This window comes from Protopterus annectens, chromosome 9.part0 (assembly GCF_019279795.1).
Source record: "Protopterus annectens isolate FY-2018-M chromosome 9.part0, PAN1.0, whole genome shotgun sequence".
NCBI lineage: Eukaryota > Metazoa > Chordata > Ceratodontiformes > Protopteridae > Protopterus > Protopterus annectens.
In genome coordinates, this window is record NC_056743.1 from 1,835,302,756 (window position 1) to 1,835,319,910 (window position 17,155).

General features: G+C 40.6%; 1 protein-coding gene across 1 annotated transcript in view; it reads left to right on the forward strand.

Annotated features, from left to right (window-relative positions):
- Positions 1–13,789, forward strand: part of LOC122812286 (signal-regulatory protein beta-2-like) — a 509,565-nt gene extending 495,776 nt beyond the window's left edge. The window contains exon 5 of the mRNA XM_044084687.1: positions 13,646–13,789. Within this exon, the coding sequence (XP_043940622.1) occupies positions 13,646–13,662 (17 nt within the window). The 3' untranslated portion in view covers positions 13,663–13,789. The remainder of the gene's footprint in view (positions 1–13,645) is intronic.
- The last annotated feature ends 3,366 nt before the right edge of the window (positions 13,790–17,155 follow it).

Here is a 17,155-nt window from a genome sequence, read left to right on the forward strand (position 1 = left end):
TTGCTCTTGTATCTCCAGCTATTGTATGTCTACATGTCCTTGACTTATGTAAAATAATATAACTTCCAAGGTACATGATAAATGTCATTGTATGTCTCAATACCACCTGCAAAGTAATGCCTAAAGTATTTAATTCTTCTTGTTGTTTCATTGTAAATATGTATTTTATGTGCAGCTTTTCTCCCCAGGCCTCTTCTGAGAATGGGTTGTTTGACCAGTCAGAATTTCCTGGTAAACAAAACACAATAAATAAATAAATACATAAATAAATAAATAAATAATGCTCTTTTTGTGGAAAGGAACTGATGAAGAACTTACCCTGGGATTCAAAAAACTCCTTGTAGGATTTGCATGAAGCCTAGACAGAGTTTACATGTTTGCGTGATGTTAAGCGATGGTGCACGGTGTGAGGCAGCACTTAATGCATATTCATGAAGTGTACCGTAAACAAGTAGGGGTTCTGGTTGGTAACTGTGTAAAGTAACATGGACAGTGAACTTATTTACATCAGAGCAAACTGTGTTAGCAGGATTGTATGGAATGCCATAAGGATAACCAAGGTTTATCATATATTAATGTATATGTTCCAAGCACAGTACTGGACCGTGTACACATTGCAGAGTATTGTGAAATCCCACTCCAGGCAGTTGTGTAAATGATCTGTAAGGATACATGGGCTGCCACTTATAATACACAATCATGGAAGTGTGTTTATTAAATAGGGACACATAGATGACATTTAGGGATGAACACCGGGAAGGAAGACAGGTGAAACATTGTAATGTACCACAGATTAAGGCATGTAAAAGGAAGACAGTTGCAGCAGGAACACTAATCACATCTCCACATGGCACATTATGGACTGCACAGTGACAAATGTATATTAAGTGACTGTCACACAAGGTGGCATAACAGTGGAGAAAATGTCTGTGTGATATAAGCATCCAGGCATGAATAATGAAGATGACATCTATCAAGAATGTTAAATACAGTTGGGGGTTGTTGCATATGGTGAATCTGTGCAAACTGATTTTCCTGAATATGCCTGTATTGTCAGCAGAAACTTCCAACAAGTGGGACACAAATACAGGCTCATGGTCAACAGTAAAACCAGCATGCACAATCATGGACGATATCAGAGAAATACCACCAGTAATAGTCATGCCTCTGACTCAACACATGTGATTCTGAGTGAGCATAGATGGTTTTATGCCAATACACCTGTACAACTATTATGACATTTCAGCAATCTATGAGTGCAATGAAGCACACTCCCCTGACACTAACATATGCTGGAGGTGTGACGAGAGACACCTGACATTATGATCACTACAGGCTAGTTGTCTGGTGTGCATGGCAGTCAATATCATTAAACAGCTATGTATGTACTGAGTGCATCACTGAAACAGATATTACACATGCATGGGGTATTACACCTTGAAGGGGGGGTGTTCTGTGCCAGCAGACAGCAATGTTTATACAACAAAACTAACACACAGGTAGGCACAAATAGATGTGTGACAGCTCACAGTGACAAAGGTGGTACACTTCAGTTACACATAAATAGAAGATGTGTAGGAAGGGGCATGAGGAAGGGTGCATTGTATTCAGATATTGTAGTGAAGGCTGTGCACTATGAAGATATTAAAACCTTTCATATGGATGTTCTGCACATACTCAGTATTTGTGTTACATACAAGGGGGTACTCACCACTGTGGACACATGCTGGTTGATGTTCCACATACTATATATCCCAGGGTACAGGCCACATAACAACTGGTCTGCTGATAGGGTGTAGCGTCTACATGATCCTTGGTTTGTGCATTTGTTTGCATAATGAAACAAATCATCTCATGCATTGTCATGGCTGTGTCAGCAATCTTTGGTGTGTGTTGATACTGTCTGTATTATACCAATATCACAGCTGGAGTCAATGATTGTGCACAACCTGTAGTCCTTCAGACACCTGTTAGGACACAGGATGTGTATGTCATTCTTGACATCTGTGATTTACATCATGGACAGGAAATGGCCTAGCAGACAGCCCTGATGTACAGGCTTGATCACTGGACATGGGATATAAGTCACTTCACACATTTCTACATATTTAGATGTCATGTATATGATCCACTGTTCTACCCATTTGGTGATATAGGTGTTTATGGCCACTTCTGTCAGTTTGGAATGAATACTTCAGTGTGGACTCATTTCGAATGCCTTGGCCTAAGTTCCACAGGATGATAATGTTGTCATCCTGCATGCTGTTCATGAGCTCTTTGAATCAACTGACAGATGTAACAGACTTAGATGTAGCATCAACAACTCACACATGTCTGTTGCACACAGCTAGGATAATACTAGTGTCCATTTAGAAAAGGTCCATGGTGACATGTTGGTCTACCTCACAAATCAGGAGAGTCAGGATGTGTCTATACATACATGCATCAAGTGCTGTGCCCACCCCACTTAGATGGATACATGTCGATGCTCACCCTTCTATGGAAATATAGTTCTGGATAGTGTGTTGAAATTTGTATCAAACCATGTCAGGTAGGCGTATGTTCTGAGTCACACTATAGGCAATCTGTGGTATTGTCCCAGCCCATTGATTCTTTGTGATAGACCTGCATGAAGGTAAGACAGTGCATACTGCCTATCTTGCTCACTCCTAGGGTTTGGACCCAATCTACCAGTGAGGTATCATTGACAAACTCTACTAGCTGTGATTAACACTTATGTCACTAGATGGTTAACCATTGTCCTCACTGACAGACCGTATATTTTGAAAATTGGTGAATCAACCTCTACTATTACAGCTGTCACCATTAGTGTACCCCAAGGATCTGTGCTGGGCCCTATACTGTTTGGAATCTATTTCTCAACAGTCCAGGCAACAGAATACAACTTGTAGCCTGGACTGTTGAGAAATATATTCCAACAGTCCAGGCTACAGAATATGACCTGCAGCTTACCAAGTTAGCTAATTCATGCATATCAGTTGCAATGACTGAGTCCACCAATGATGTTATATACTACAACAGGGGCTAACACACAAATGAATGGTATCAAAGCCTCATGGTCTACTAATTGATACAAGAAAATGTCAGGATTTGACCTTATGCAAATGGAATTTCCTGGTAAGTACACCATTGACAACACTCCCCCCTATGCTGAAACCAGTGGTGGAAGATCTGAGAACACACATAAATAACACTTTGAACTTTGACCAAGTTTCCACAGTGGTATGGAAAAACTATGTCGTGCACCTCAGAAGTCAGGCCATTGTATCCAGATCTGAGAATGATATAACAGCACTGTACTCAAACCTCATTAGAACACTAATAGGGTCTAATGCTTCCTTTTGGATGTACTACACCAGACAGCTGGACAGACCACGGGGGTTTCACACCAAGAACATACAGGTTCAACAATCCATCTCATGATGAACATGGATAGATTAACAGCCCTGTTTCTGAAATATGTATTGGAAAGAATGAGGTGACATTTGCCTGGACTACAGGCCATCTTTGACCCTGCTCTGATGTGTATACTGCACAGCCACAAAATCAGCAATGTCCCACATCCTGTTGTAAATTGTTCTCACTAATTTCAAGCAAGTATACAAACACGCACACACAGTTGACTGCAGTGAGAGAAGAACCCCTACTTATTTAAGTACACAGACTACAGAGCTCTGTATTTAAGGCAAGCACCACAGCTTAAGTCTGACTTGGAGTGTCTCAGACAACACTTTCTAGGTAATGACATCAGCAGTGCCTGAGAAGAAAAAATGGTAAGAGCACAGTCTAACATGCTTTTGTACAGCACCCTGTCTAATATCAGGCAAATGCACAAACACACACATAGTTGACTGCAGTGAGAACAGAACCCCTATCTACCTATCTAAGTACACAGACTACAGAACTCTGTACTTTACACAAGTGCCATGGCACAAGTCTGACTTTTATAAAGATGCAGACCAACTTATAGTGGATGACATCAGCAAGGCATGTTATAGAGATGTTGAGAGGCCTGCATGAAATGGATGAGCAGGCATGTGCAAATATCAAAATACTGTCAATCCATGGGACTGGAGCAGTAACTGTAGGGTACACACTTCTGCTCTTCTGTCTAGACACACACACGCACACACACACACACACACACACACACACACACACACACACACACACACTCTCTCTCTCTCTCTCTCTCTCTCTCTCTCTCTCTCTCTCTTGGCTGCACTGAGAACAGAACCCCTACTTAAGTATACATACTACAAAACACAGTACTTTATGCAAGCTCCATGGCACAAGTCTGACTTTTACAAGGCTGCAGGCTAACTTCTAGTGGATGACATCAGTAGGGCATGTTAGAAAGAAGATGTTGGGAGGCCTGCATGAAATGGATGTATAGGCATGTACAAATATCAAAATACTGTCAGTCCATGGGATTGGAGCAGTAATTGTAGGATACACACTTCTGCTCTTCTGGTAAGACACACACATGTATAAAAATACAAATACCCTTATTGAGCATAGTTAGATGGTCATTGTTAGTAGAGCGATGTTGTGATCAGCATTGATTGCCCTTCTCAATGAGGGACATAGGTGCCAACTCAGGGTGAATTTACTATCACCCATATAGTTGTGAAGGTTGCACTTGAATAGGGTCATTGAAGAGCACTGCTTCACATGCAGTGGGAGCCTATTACATAGGAGTGGCAATTGCTGGGAGATATATCTGTCTCCCCAGCATGTTCTGTTTATGTCACAGGCTAGGTTGAGATCCCTGGAGCAAGTTATTCTTGCCCAATTTGATTTACAGATATCCAGCATTTCCAGTTGGGCAGGGTCTGAGACAGCTCTCAGTAGCCTGCATGATACTGAGTACAGTGACAGGTATTTCAGTCTTTCCATGTATATCATCCTTTGGAGGCTCTGGATTTTCCCAGTCACAAACTTCTGTGGTTTCTTCAGTTGTGGCAGGTGTCTGGTGAGGTGCAGACAGTAAGGGGCATTGTACTCAATTAGTGGTCTGATAAGGGCCGAGTACAGCAGAGCTCTGAATTCCCTGGTCTTGGATGTGATGCCCTTAGTTATGAGGTGTGCAATGAAGAATGTGTGTTTCACCACAGTGGACACATAGTGAGTAAAGTGTAGATTGCTATCAGCATGTGTTTCCAAGTCTCACAGCACTGTGTTTGAGCTTACAGGGGTGCTATTTATATCATAATTAGCAGGGAGTACTTCATTGCCAAAGGGGACAGTAAGACATTTTTTGCTTTAAGGGTCAGTCCATGGGTTTGGCACCAATCGTTTGTCCTTGTCAGCCCATTCTGTAATATGTTAGCATCAATGGGGGACTCAATATGAGTGCACCCAGCTGACAGTCATCTGCAAACTTGGCAAGCCACAGGCCATCTAGCTTGTCTGGACTTCACAGTGAAATTGTTTCCAAACAGTTGAGGACCCAGTACAGATACTTGTGGTATTTCACTGGTAAGTGGTCTAGTGGTGGATGTGTACTTCCCAACTTTGACAGTGTGCATTCTTTTGGTGAGCCAGTTGGCTATCCATCTAGTAATGTATGGGTTACTCTCCAGATGAGGGACTTTCTTTATGATACCTGAATGGTGATAGTGTCAAAGGACTTGGATAAATCCATATGGGCAGTATGTCCTGTTATCCCATATTCAGGTGTTTGGAGTCATTGTCAGAGAAGTCCACTAGAGTTAATAAGCAAATTCTACCCTTAATAGAACCAAAATGGGTTGTGTCAAGTGTGTGGAAGGTCATCTATGTCTCCATGGATAAGGTCCACGATGATTCCTTCCATGGACTTGCAGAAAAGGCTGTTTAGACTTATGGGTCAATAGTTCTAGCTCTGCATGTTACTAGACTGATGTGCATTTACTATCACACAACAAATTAATTCAGGTAGTGCAGTTGATATATGTGTGGAACAAGTACTGAGAAACCAGGGTTGCAGTTCCTGGGGGGGGGGGGGGGGGCAACACATGGCTGTATTGTAAATATGTGACATATTGTTAGATAGGACCTTCAGTTTGTTATGTTTATACATGTAATTTCACATCATAAACAGGAAATGGACAGAAAACTGCACTAATAGATAATAATATTTAGTTCTCCATAGTGCAGCAAGCAGTGGGTTTGCTCAGTGGTTAGCAAAGTGTTTCACGAGTCTACTTCAGATTGTCAAATGGCCATAATGTCGACATGCATATGGCTGAAACAACAACATTGTATCTGCAAAACATTGACCCTAAATAAAAAAAAAAAAACAAACAAAAAAAACACTTCTTTCTTTTTTTTTTTTGCTGCAGCAGGGGGGCTATGGCCCCCTGTGGCCCCCACATCCCTTGCTACTTAAATATACCAACTCTGAGATTGCACTTACATTGAAATGAGTGGCAAGTTTTCCAACGGCGATCTCCAAGCAAACCGTTTGATGTTTTGAAGGCACGATATTGTCATCTCAGCAATACACGTGTCGACATTATAGCTGTTCAATGATCTGAAGGGGACCGATTTTCTCATGCAAGACAGACATTTCCAGTAATTTTTTCTCTGTTTGTGCATTGTTAAGCCATGGGCAAATGTAAGCCGCATTACTAAACTCTGATTGTTAGTACTGTGCCTATGAAACACACCTGCGGCTTAACTGCCTCTATGGCAGCAGGTGTAAATGCACTGACACATTTCTTTTTGAGCCCAGATGACACTGGGTTTAAATCCATGTATGTATAATATTTTTAAATAAACAAACAGTATAATCAAACAGTATAATGCAATAACATGAATTCTTTATAGTGCCTCTGTTGCTGTGTATTGGCATAGTGCAGTGGGTTTAACCAGAGATAACCACAGCATTGTACCGCTGCTCACCGCCGCTTGACATTGTTGTGCAGTGTGAAACTTTATGCAAACATACAGGAAAGTTGTGAAATAAGGAGCAAGTAGGGGGAAGAACAAAAGGAAAGTAATACAGGAATGTGCAGGAAGGAGGAAGGAAAGAACCATAGCTATATATTTCTTCAACAGTAAAACCTGATCTGCAGAATATTAACTGAATTTGGACTGTCACCTTCAGAGAGAAGGGTGACCACAACACAATCATGTTGTATAGCTAATTGGACCAAGTTTGTCAAAATGCCACGTGTGTGAAATGCAGAACTATGTATGGGATGATTTTTTTTTTTTTTTTTTTTGGTGGGACAGGTTCCCATTTATTTTTTTTATTTGACAGAGAGAGGAATGTTGGGGAAGGGACATAGGTATGTCTGTGTCAGGTAAGTTGAACAGGTGAGGAAGCAATTGCAGACAGACAAGGCAAACAAGACAAGAGACAGGGATGGTGATGGACACAAAATGTTGGTGGACTCCATGATCGAGGTGAAGGTGAGGACAACCTGGGCCATAGCCACCAAGCTTGGAGACAGTGAGAATTGAGTCCACACCCATTGGACTATCATTACCATCATCTTACTCTGCACGTGGCTGGAGTGCTTGATGTCTCATCCTACTCTTCCTTTGGAACATGAGGGAAAGCAGCCTCACGATCCAGCGTAAGTGTGCACCAGTGGTGCAGTGCACCACTTTATGCACCATCCCTGGCATCTCACTACGGGTGATTCACCACCTCTGCCACTGCTCCCAGAGGGTACCACTGAATCAGTACCCAGGGCATGACTACCTGAGGGTGTAGGTGTGCAGAGGTAGCAGAGGCAGTGCTGCCGGATTGGCTCCCAGACATGCTGTGCATTGGTGCTGGAGCCAGTGGAGTGGCAACATGTTGATCCACTGGGGCTGGCTTATCCCACTGTGCTATGAAGAATTAGTGATGTGATACACATGGATGATAGGGACACATTTTGATGACACAATAAAAAGAAAAAGAAAAAAATAAAATAAAATAAAAATAAATTTTAAAAGTAAAATAAAACAAAAATAAACAAAATGAAAAAGGAGAGATAACAGTTGGGGTGAGAGAAAAAAGAAATAAGATTAGTACCATCACATGTAACATACAATGCATTAATACAATTATACAACTCTATTATTTTAAGTTTTACAATTAAGTATATCTACTAAGAGATACACACTATACTACAGATTGCTGCAAGCAATCCTGGAAATGTGCATCTATTGCACATATGCATGTTCCAATTATACAGATTACAATTTACAGCAGGGCATTTGTGTGACTGCTATAGAGGTTTTAATTTAATGTAAATATTATTGAAGAAATAATAGTATGGTATAGTTGTGTATTGTGGTAGTTGAATCCACAGCCTCTGATTAAAATCTAATATTTGACTCTTACAATGGATTTGTACTACAGACTAATGCAAGTATACTTGCTTTTGCATTTGGGACATGAATGCTCAATTGATACAACTGTATAAAATATCAAAAAGCTATCTTTACCTTTTAATGCTAAAATAACACTTCTGTTCTGCTGCATACATACCATTTACTTCTCTCTGTCTCTCCAAACTCTCACTGTGGTCCCAGACATTGAACTCACAATCCCTGCCTGCTGGGGAAAAAACAGAACAGAATAGAAGACCATTATGCACACCAGTCTTTCCTATATTCAGCTTTCTAAGTCTTACAAGTACTCTCTTTATTCGATACTTACACAGCCATGGAATGTCTGCAGTCCTAAATTCCTCCAACTGAAGGTTGGAGTATCCCTCTTACTCCTCTGTAGGTCATTAAAATGATACCTAAATTGCTCTCCAGTTCGCAGGATATCAGTGACACTAGATACAGACTGGGCTAAAGTATTCCAAGCCTCTGACTTGCACTGGGAGTCAGAATAGCTCCCCTGCAGAAGCCTTGGCTGTGGTGCTTTACTAGGAGTCCAATAAATATCCTGGACTCCTGGACACTCCACCTCTGTGCCCTAAACTTGGCACCATACTCACTAACGCCAGCCAAGTCTACCAGCAGACCTAGATCAATGGAGACTGATGCTTTCCTGCTAATTCTGTTTATCAGGTTTACTGGAGTACACACAGCCCAGTGTTTGCACGATGGTAAGTGGAGATCAGCAGTGCCAAGCAGTGAAGAATACAATAATTGCAATTTGAAGGTTAATATGACAAAAATAATAGTGTCTCATCCATCATACATATAATTAATATCAGCTCCACTATCTAAAGTGTTATACGTGCGAGTTAATATACTGTAAATGTCAGTGTAACAAAAGTAAAAGTGTATGGAATATCCTTTATATTTTATATTAGAACCCAGGACCTGTTGTCACAAGAAAGTTGAACTAACATTGTCCATGTTTCTGTTCATTGTTATAAACTGCAATGTCACAACAGTAAAAAAAAAAGGTTTGCACAACCTGTACTAGAACCCAGACCATCTGTATTTTAGCTTTACAGTTACACCTGCTGCCACAGGACTAGTTACCTGACTGTCCCTAATTTACTAATTATTGTTAAGGTATATCTGTTAACCACCACTGAATGCCACTTAATGGGTTTGCATGGTGCCCAATAGACTTAATAGAATGTTTTTGGTTTTTATTTTTAGCTGTCTGGCTCCTGCCTGTTTTTGGGTGGTCCAGTTGTTCTGACAAACAAAATAAGTACAACCAAACCCAATATTCATTTTCCCAATTTCCCATGTTTGTGCTGACATGCAAACACTGACCAACAAAAAAATTAAAAAACAAAGACAGAAAAGGGAAAATACAAAAAAGGGGCAAGTAGTTGAAATGAGTAAAATAAATCTATAACATACACACTAAAAATAATGTTTTTCATGAGATATGTCTACAGAGCTCTAGATTTGAACTCTCACTCCAATGAACCTTCAGAACACAGGATGGGTGGCTTATACCTCTTTGCCACACACTCAGTTTTGTAGCAAAAATTGAAATCATTCTGCACACAACCAACTGCAACATCTTCTACAGTAATATGAAACCATACAGCTGTTATTAGTACATATATTATTTTTAGATGTAGTGCATTTAGTGATCACACAACCTGTTATGGTTATTGCTTGCAAATATACAGCTCTGTCTTACCTCTCTGTGTTTGTCAGTCATTCTTCAGTTATCTGACCAGTAATTTGAGACATGCAGCATGTAAGCCATTCTGTACCATTGGCCTTAAAATGTGTGAGGATATTAACTGGAAATAATATATGCAGTTGCCAAGAAATGAAGGGCAGGTTGAATGTTACTGAACACAATCTGTGAATTGTGTGCTGCTTACTTATATTTCCAACTTTACATGTAATGCTTTGTAAATCTAACCTGACGCACCTACTGGGTGTAAGGCAGCCTGCAGTGCTGTTGTGTTTTTCTTCTCCCAATCAGTAATCATTCAAAGTTGCAATCCATTAAAAACAAACACTGAGGGAGTACCTGCACTATGTTTACATCTCCTACATGGATCCAAGAATTTGTGATTCAGCAGTTCTAATAAGTTTACACCTCATTTGCATCTTCAGTGTGCTGACAGCCCTGAATCTACTCCTTAACAAGGCAACCAGGTAGCTAGGGAAACTGAAGGCGAGGAGACTTGTTTATGTGGAGAACACAGAAAAGAGGCTATTACTTTGGGATATTTCTGCACAGAGGATTAATGAACCTGAGAAAGTATGCTTGCATTTTGTCAGGTACATACAGCATATGCTGAAATGTAATGAAGACAAATCTATTTAATAGTTATATATATATATATATATATATATATATATATATATATATATATATATATATATATATACATACATTAGGCCCCTAGGTGGTCAGTGAGTGTACTACGCATTGTCTTTTAGCCAAAATTAGGGCATATTGAGAAAACCTATGTCTGCCTACACCCACTGCACCTGGTGGTTCCCCCTCTGGCTCCTCATCTACCTGGGGCTGTGGTGACCTTGTGCTCATTCCCCTTGTTGAGCCTACTGAGGCTGTTTTCTCAGGATGATGTTGTGTTGCATGACACATACTGTGAATATTTTAGTACATGTCCATGGATTTTACTGCAGGGCTCCTCCAGATGTATCTAGGCACCAGAACCTTAACTTCAGCAGCCCAAGCACATGCTCTATGATATTATTGGTTTGAGGGTATGCCTCATTATGGTGTTCTTCAGTGTGTGTGTGTGTGTGTGTGTGTGTGTGTGTGTGTGTGTGTGTGTGTGTGTGTGTGTGTGTGTGTGTGAAGTTCTGAAGGGTGTCATCAGCCATGACCTGCATCCCCCAGTAAATGACCCTGTTGGATGTTCCCACAATGAACATCTGGTACAGTTGGGAGGTGTGCCCGATATGTGAGTCGTGGTAACTGTCAGGGTTGCCAGAACACACATTCAATATGATTCCCTTGGCATTACACATAACTTGGCAGTTAATAGAGTTGTAACCCTTTCTGTTTATGTACACCCTACCCTGTTCCCTGGGTGGAGTCTTAAGTTCTATATGGGTGCAATCTATTGCACCCAGTACTTCAGGTTAGTGTGCTATACAGTAGAACTCCTACACATTTCTGGACCTGTCCTCAGGAGTGCGAGGAAAATATATGTGGTCACTGGCATGTTGGAGCATAGCATTCAGGAATTGATTGAGGATCCTGAATGATGATACCTGTGACACCCTCAACATGTCCCTTGTTGTTCTCTGAAAGGTACCTGTAGCTAAGATTCTAAGTGCTACACATACCTTTGTCTCCACTAGGATGGGTTCCCTTCAATTGGCCCTGGCTCTGAGTTGAGGAAGACAGAAGTTGCAGAGGTCCTGTGTTGTATCCCTATGCACCTTGTAGTGCTCTACAATTTCCATATCATGTAGGCTGTGAAAAGTTAAATGGGACCTGAAAGCTCCTCTCCTTCTTGGCCTAGGTCTGTTGACAATGGCAGCAGCATAGGCTTCAGTCTGTTGCATATACAAATGAATTAAAGCAGCAGCAGCCCCTAACATTCTTTACATGTAGACTGCTTTCTGTGGCTGCATTCCAAAAGGTTTTGGAATTTGCAGTGAAAACCAGCACTGAGTCTACATGGTTACTTTATAGCTTGTTGAATAGCTCCACTGTGTTGGATTGGTTGATTAGCATGCAATTCAGCTACTTATGCTGTAATTGGCATGCCACAGTGTTTACCTTGCTTGTGCGGTGCTACACACGGTGTATGTCCGGCTACTGAATCAAAAACAGTGTGCTACTGTGTAGAAATGGACCATGTAGGCTTTATCGAATCTGGCCATAAGTAAGGATGAGGAATACCCATCATATATTTGCAAGTGGCTGTGCATACTGGTCAGAAAGGTATAAATGATGAAGTGGTATGTGCTTACCTCATTAGTCATGTTTATTTTTGTGTATTACAAACTTTTTTCCTCCTCCCTTCACTCATAACCAATTTAAGTACATTTTTGCTCTTAAAATGAAAGTTATACCTCAAACTGTGATCCTGAGGTGACTTATTTTACTTAGCTCATGAATGAAGCTAGTGTGTGTGTGTGTGTGTGTGTGTGTGTGTGTGTGTGTGTGTGTGTGTGTGTGTGTGCATGTGTAACATTTATTTTAATACTTCCCTGGGAATATGTCATGAAAAATTAATAAAGGTGAATGTTTGCACCCAATCAGTATTTGCATGTTTGTATTCTCAGTGGTGTGAGTGATCGCGCTGTCCTTATTTTTAATTAAATGGCTATGAATTTCACAGAAAGTCTTTTTATACTTAGGCAAATATGTTGCTCTTACTATATTACATGATACTATAACAGATTTGTCATTTATAGACATTTGCTATTTTTTTTTAGCTTTTGTAATCACCGTTATGAAATACTATGTAAGAACTTCTGTGGTATCTTCTTTTAATTCTCTTACACCAGGGTTATCTTACGTACGGCCCTACTTAATTTGAAAGATGAACACTATTAGGTACCTGTAAAGTGTGGGGAAAACTTTAAAAGTGTATCTGCTTAAAGGTGTATATGGCTGCCTTTTATTGTCCTTGTGATTGCTTGTCTAGTGTCACTCTTCTGTTCCTATATTCCTTGGCAGAACTTGAAATGGGTCCATTGAGAAAAGAGTTCCAGTTCTGTAAATAAATAAACAAACTGACAAATATCATATGCTATCAATACACAAAATACGTTATTTAGTTTATTACTTTGACTATTGAAATATACAGAAGAGGAAATAGATTATTTGTATACACAATACTGAATTTCTGAGAACTTGCACTTACTTAACACATTTTATATTCATTCCAATTATTTTGTAAACCTTTTTAAAAAAATGATTTTTTTTACCCCCAAATATAATCAACCCTTTTCAGTTTAAAATGTATTGCCATAACAATGTTCCATTATTTCACTGTATTTCTTTTAAAAGGAGTCAGTAAATGTTGTCATTCTAAATTGCTATTTAGAATTTATTTCTGCAAGGGAAAAATATTTTGCTATATGAATGAAGTCAGACTGATGTAGTGTGATTCACTTTAATTTAATTTTTGTCATTATAGGACAGGTGCATTTATGTTCAAATAAATAATAAAATGAAAGTTGTGCAATGAGAATATTAGTGTGAAATTGTGAGATGGTATTTTATTATCACATGATTTTAATTTTCTCATTTTACTTTATTTTCTAGGTTTCATTCCATCATGAGATAAATACAGAGCTGTAATTTGAGAAGAAAATAAAAACCCAGTCTTGTTCTATAATGTTCTTGGTCATATTATGCTTCATATATGATATACAATATATATATATAATTTTGTAAGCACGTGCTTCACACACACACACACACACACACACACACACACACACACACACACACACACACACGCACTAGAGGAATTTTGAAAAATATATTTCTTTTGTTAAACTGCTGAAATCTTATGACATAATCATACAAATGCAAAATATATAAACACAATATAAACACAATAAAACAGCAGTATATTAAATATTTTTTTCTAACTGTAATAGGTTCATAGGTTCACAGGTGTTTACTAAGCTAATGGCAACAAAAGCTGTTTTAAGCCTAGCCAGTCCCACGCATCCTAAATCTCTGGCAAGTTCTGATACCCTTGATAAGTGTAAGCATGGGAGATGAACCATTTACAGGTTACATGTGTCCATTAGAGACATACGTGCCAAACCAGGGATGAATTTCCAATTTCCCATCCAATTGTCCATGTTGCACTTGAACTGGGTTAGGGAGGAACTTTGCTTCACACGGATGGGGAGCTTGTTTCATAGGTTCATAGGTTCATAGGTAGGTACTAGGCTATTGGCCCTAGGGCCTATACAAGCCTAGCCAAAAAGGTACCCTGGTTTTCACCACCCAAGAAAATTATTTTCCTGTGCCCCTGTCAAGCAGAACCACAGAAGTGATCCCCAGGGTGAATTTCCTATTACCCATCCAATCATCAAGATTTTTCTTGAAGAGTGCTAATGAGGAGCTCTGTTTGACATAGATAGGTAGTCTGTTCCAGAGTATGGGAAGTCTCTGGGACAGGAATCTATCCCTCCAGCATGTTCTGTTTATTGTGGTGACAAGGTTTAGGTCCCTAGAGCATGTAGCTCGGAGGGATTGGGATTTCTTTAAGTGGAGCATGTCCAACAGCTTTGTGTTTGACATAGCTTTGTATGTTAGGCAGAGATTGCCTCTGAGTAGGCGAAATGCGATGGAGTAATGCTGGAGTTTTTGAGACGGTCTGCGTAGAGCATCTGTTTGAGGCCAGTTATCCTCTTTGTGAGGTATTTTTGCGGCCTTTCCAGTTGTTGTAGATGTCTTTTGAGGTACATACCAAAAGGGGTGTTGTACTCTATAATGGGTCTAATGAGTGATGAGTAGAGGGGAACAATGACCTCTTTTTTTCTGGATGAGAAACCTTTTGTGATGAGGTGTGCCATGTAGAAGGATTTCCTGACCACTGTGGTGATGTGATTATCAAAGGAGAGACTACGGTCCACCTGTGTCCCAAGGTCTCTTATCACACTTTCGGTGTTAAGTAGACTACCGCCTATGTGGTAGTTCATGGGTACAGAGTTTTTACCAAAGGGGATGACAATGCATTTTTTGGCATTGAGCTTGAGACCATGGCTTTGACACCAGGAATCTGTCTAAGTGAGGACCTTTTGTAGGATGTCCACATCATTAGGAGTTTCAGTTATGGTTCCTAGTTTGCAGTCATCTATGAATTTAGTTAGTCAAAGACCTTCTGTGTTAGCCTGTACTTCAGAGAAGTAGATACCAAACAGGAGAGGACCCAGGACTGAACCCTGTGGTACTCCACTTGTCACTGGTCTGAAGTCTGATTTGGAGTCTGCTATTTTCACAGTGTGGGTTCTGTCAGCAAGCCAGTTGGCAACCCATCTTGTGACATAGGGATTTATACCTAGTTTAATGAGTTTATGTATAATTCCAGCATGGGGGATGGTGTTGAATGCCTTGGCGAGATCTAGATAGGCTGTTTGAACCCTTACCCTCATCTATGGCTTTGGTGACTACTTCAAAGAAGTCTATCAGGTTTAGGAGACATGATCTGCCTTTTACAAACCCAAAATGTGTGAGGTCCAGAGTTTGCAGATCTCCAATGTCTTTGTTTATGAGTTCCATGATGATACATTCCATGGCCTTGCAGACCAGGCTCGTCAGGCTAATGGGGCGGTAGTTCCCGGGTTCTGTTGTGCCCCCCCCTTTGTGGAGTGGGATAACCATCGCAGTGCACCATTCACTGGACACAAAGCCTGAGGTGAGGCTATGATTGAACATGGTACTTAGGTGGGGTGCAAGTTCATTCTGTAGTTCGTGTAGAAGGCAGTCTGGGATGTTGTCAGGTCCCATGGATGCTGTGTTTTTGGCTTTGAAGAGTGAGGTTTTTACCTGTGCAGCCATGATTACAGGAACTTTGCATTCTTCCAGTATAAAGATGGGCCCTTTAGGGGGTGAGAGGGGGGTAAAGTTAGCACTGAACCTATCTGCCAGGATGTTGGCAATATCAGTTGGTTCTGTATATTTAGTGTCTTTGTGCTGTAACTCAGAGCAGATCTGAGTGTTGCCATTGAGATTTTTGACATAGCTATAGAATGCTTTGTGGTTGTCTTTAGACTCAGTAGCGATTTTGTTTTCATAACTAGCTTTGGAGGATTTTATGAGGGATCTCACCTTCTTACTGAGGCTGACCAGGGAGTTCCTCCAATCGTGGGATTTTACTCTTTTTTGAAACAGTTTCTTTCTTCTGTTGTAGAGTTTGTTTATGGCATAGGACCACCAGATTGGCTTCCTTTTTTGGAGGATAGCATCTTGGTACTGTTAGGGATAGCATGATCCATGCACTCATGTAAGTGCTTATAAAGTGCATTTGTGTAGGATTCAGCAGTTGTACCTCTATTGTCCATCTGCATGAGTGTTGTGACATTTGCCACTTCTGTCTTAAGAAGCCTGAAGTTGGCTTTGGAGACATTTTTATGGTTGTTTTCCTAATGGGGGGGGGGGTGGGAGCGGGATGTTGATGTCTAGGGTGATTAGCTTGTGGTCGGATCTGACCAACGAGGAGCTATCCTCTGGTGTGGAACACCAGTCACCCATGTTGGTGATGACCAGGCCTAGGATATTGCTGCCCCTGGTGGGGGTGTGGATAAGTTGATCCAAGGCGTTGGAATTGATGTTGTCCAGAAAACGTTGAGCAAAAGAGTTGGTACATGAGTAGTTTTCCTAGTTAATGGTAGAGTAGTTGAAATCACCCATTCTTAGAGTGTTGGGTTGTACCCTAATATTTTCCAGTGTATCAAGAAAAGAGGAGTGGGAATCCTGGGGCATGGTGGAGGGTCTGTAGCAAGCTACAATCTGGATTGCGGCTTTGCCCAGATTTAGTTGAACTTGGATAATCTCGGATGCATTATGCTGAGCAACTAGCTTGGAGGTGTGGATATCCTTAATGAATATGGACACGCCTCCATCTTTAGTGTTTCGGTCCGGGTTTGGTGGCCGAAAGGTGTGGTATGAATTATAGCCTGGTAATGCAGGGGTGCTCTCTGGAGCTTTGAACCAGGTCTCTGTCACTGCACAGATGTCAATGTTCTCCATTTTATGGAGTGCCTTGAGTGAGTGCATTTTGAGGTTTAGACTTCTAGCATTGAGTAGCATTAC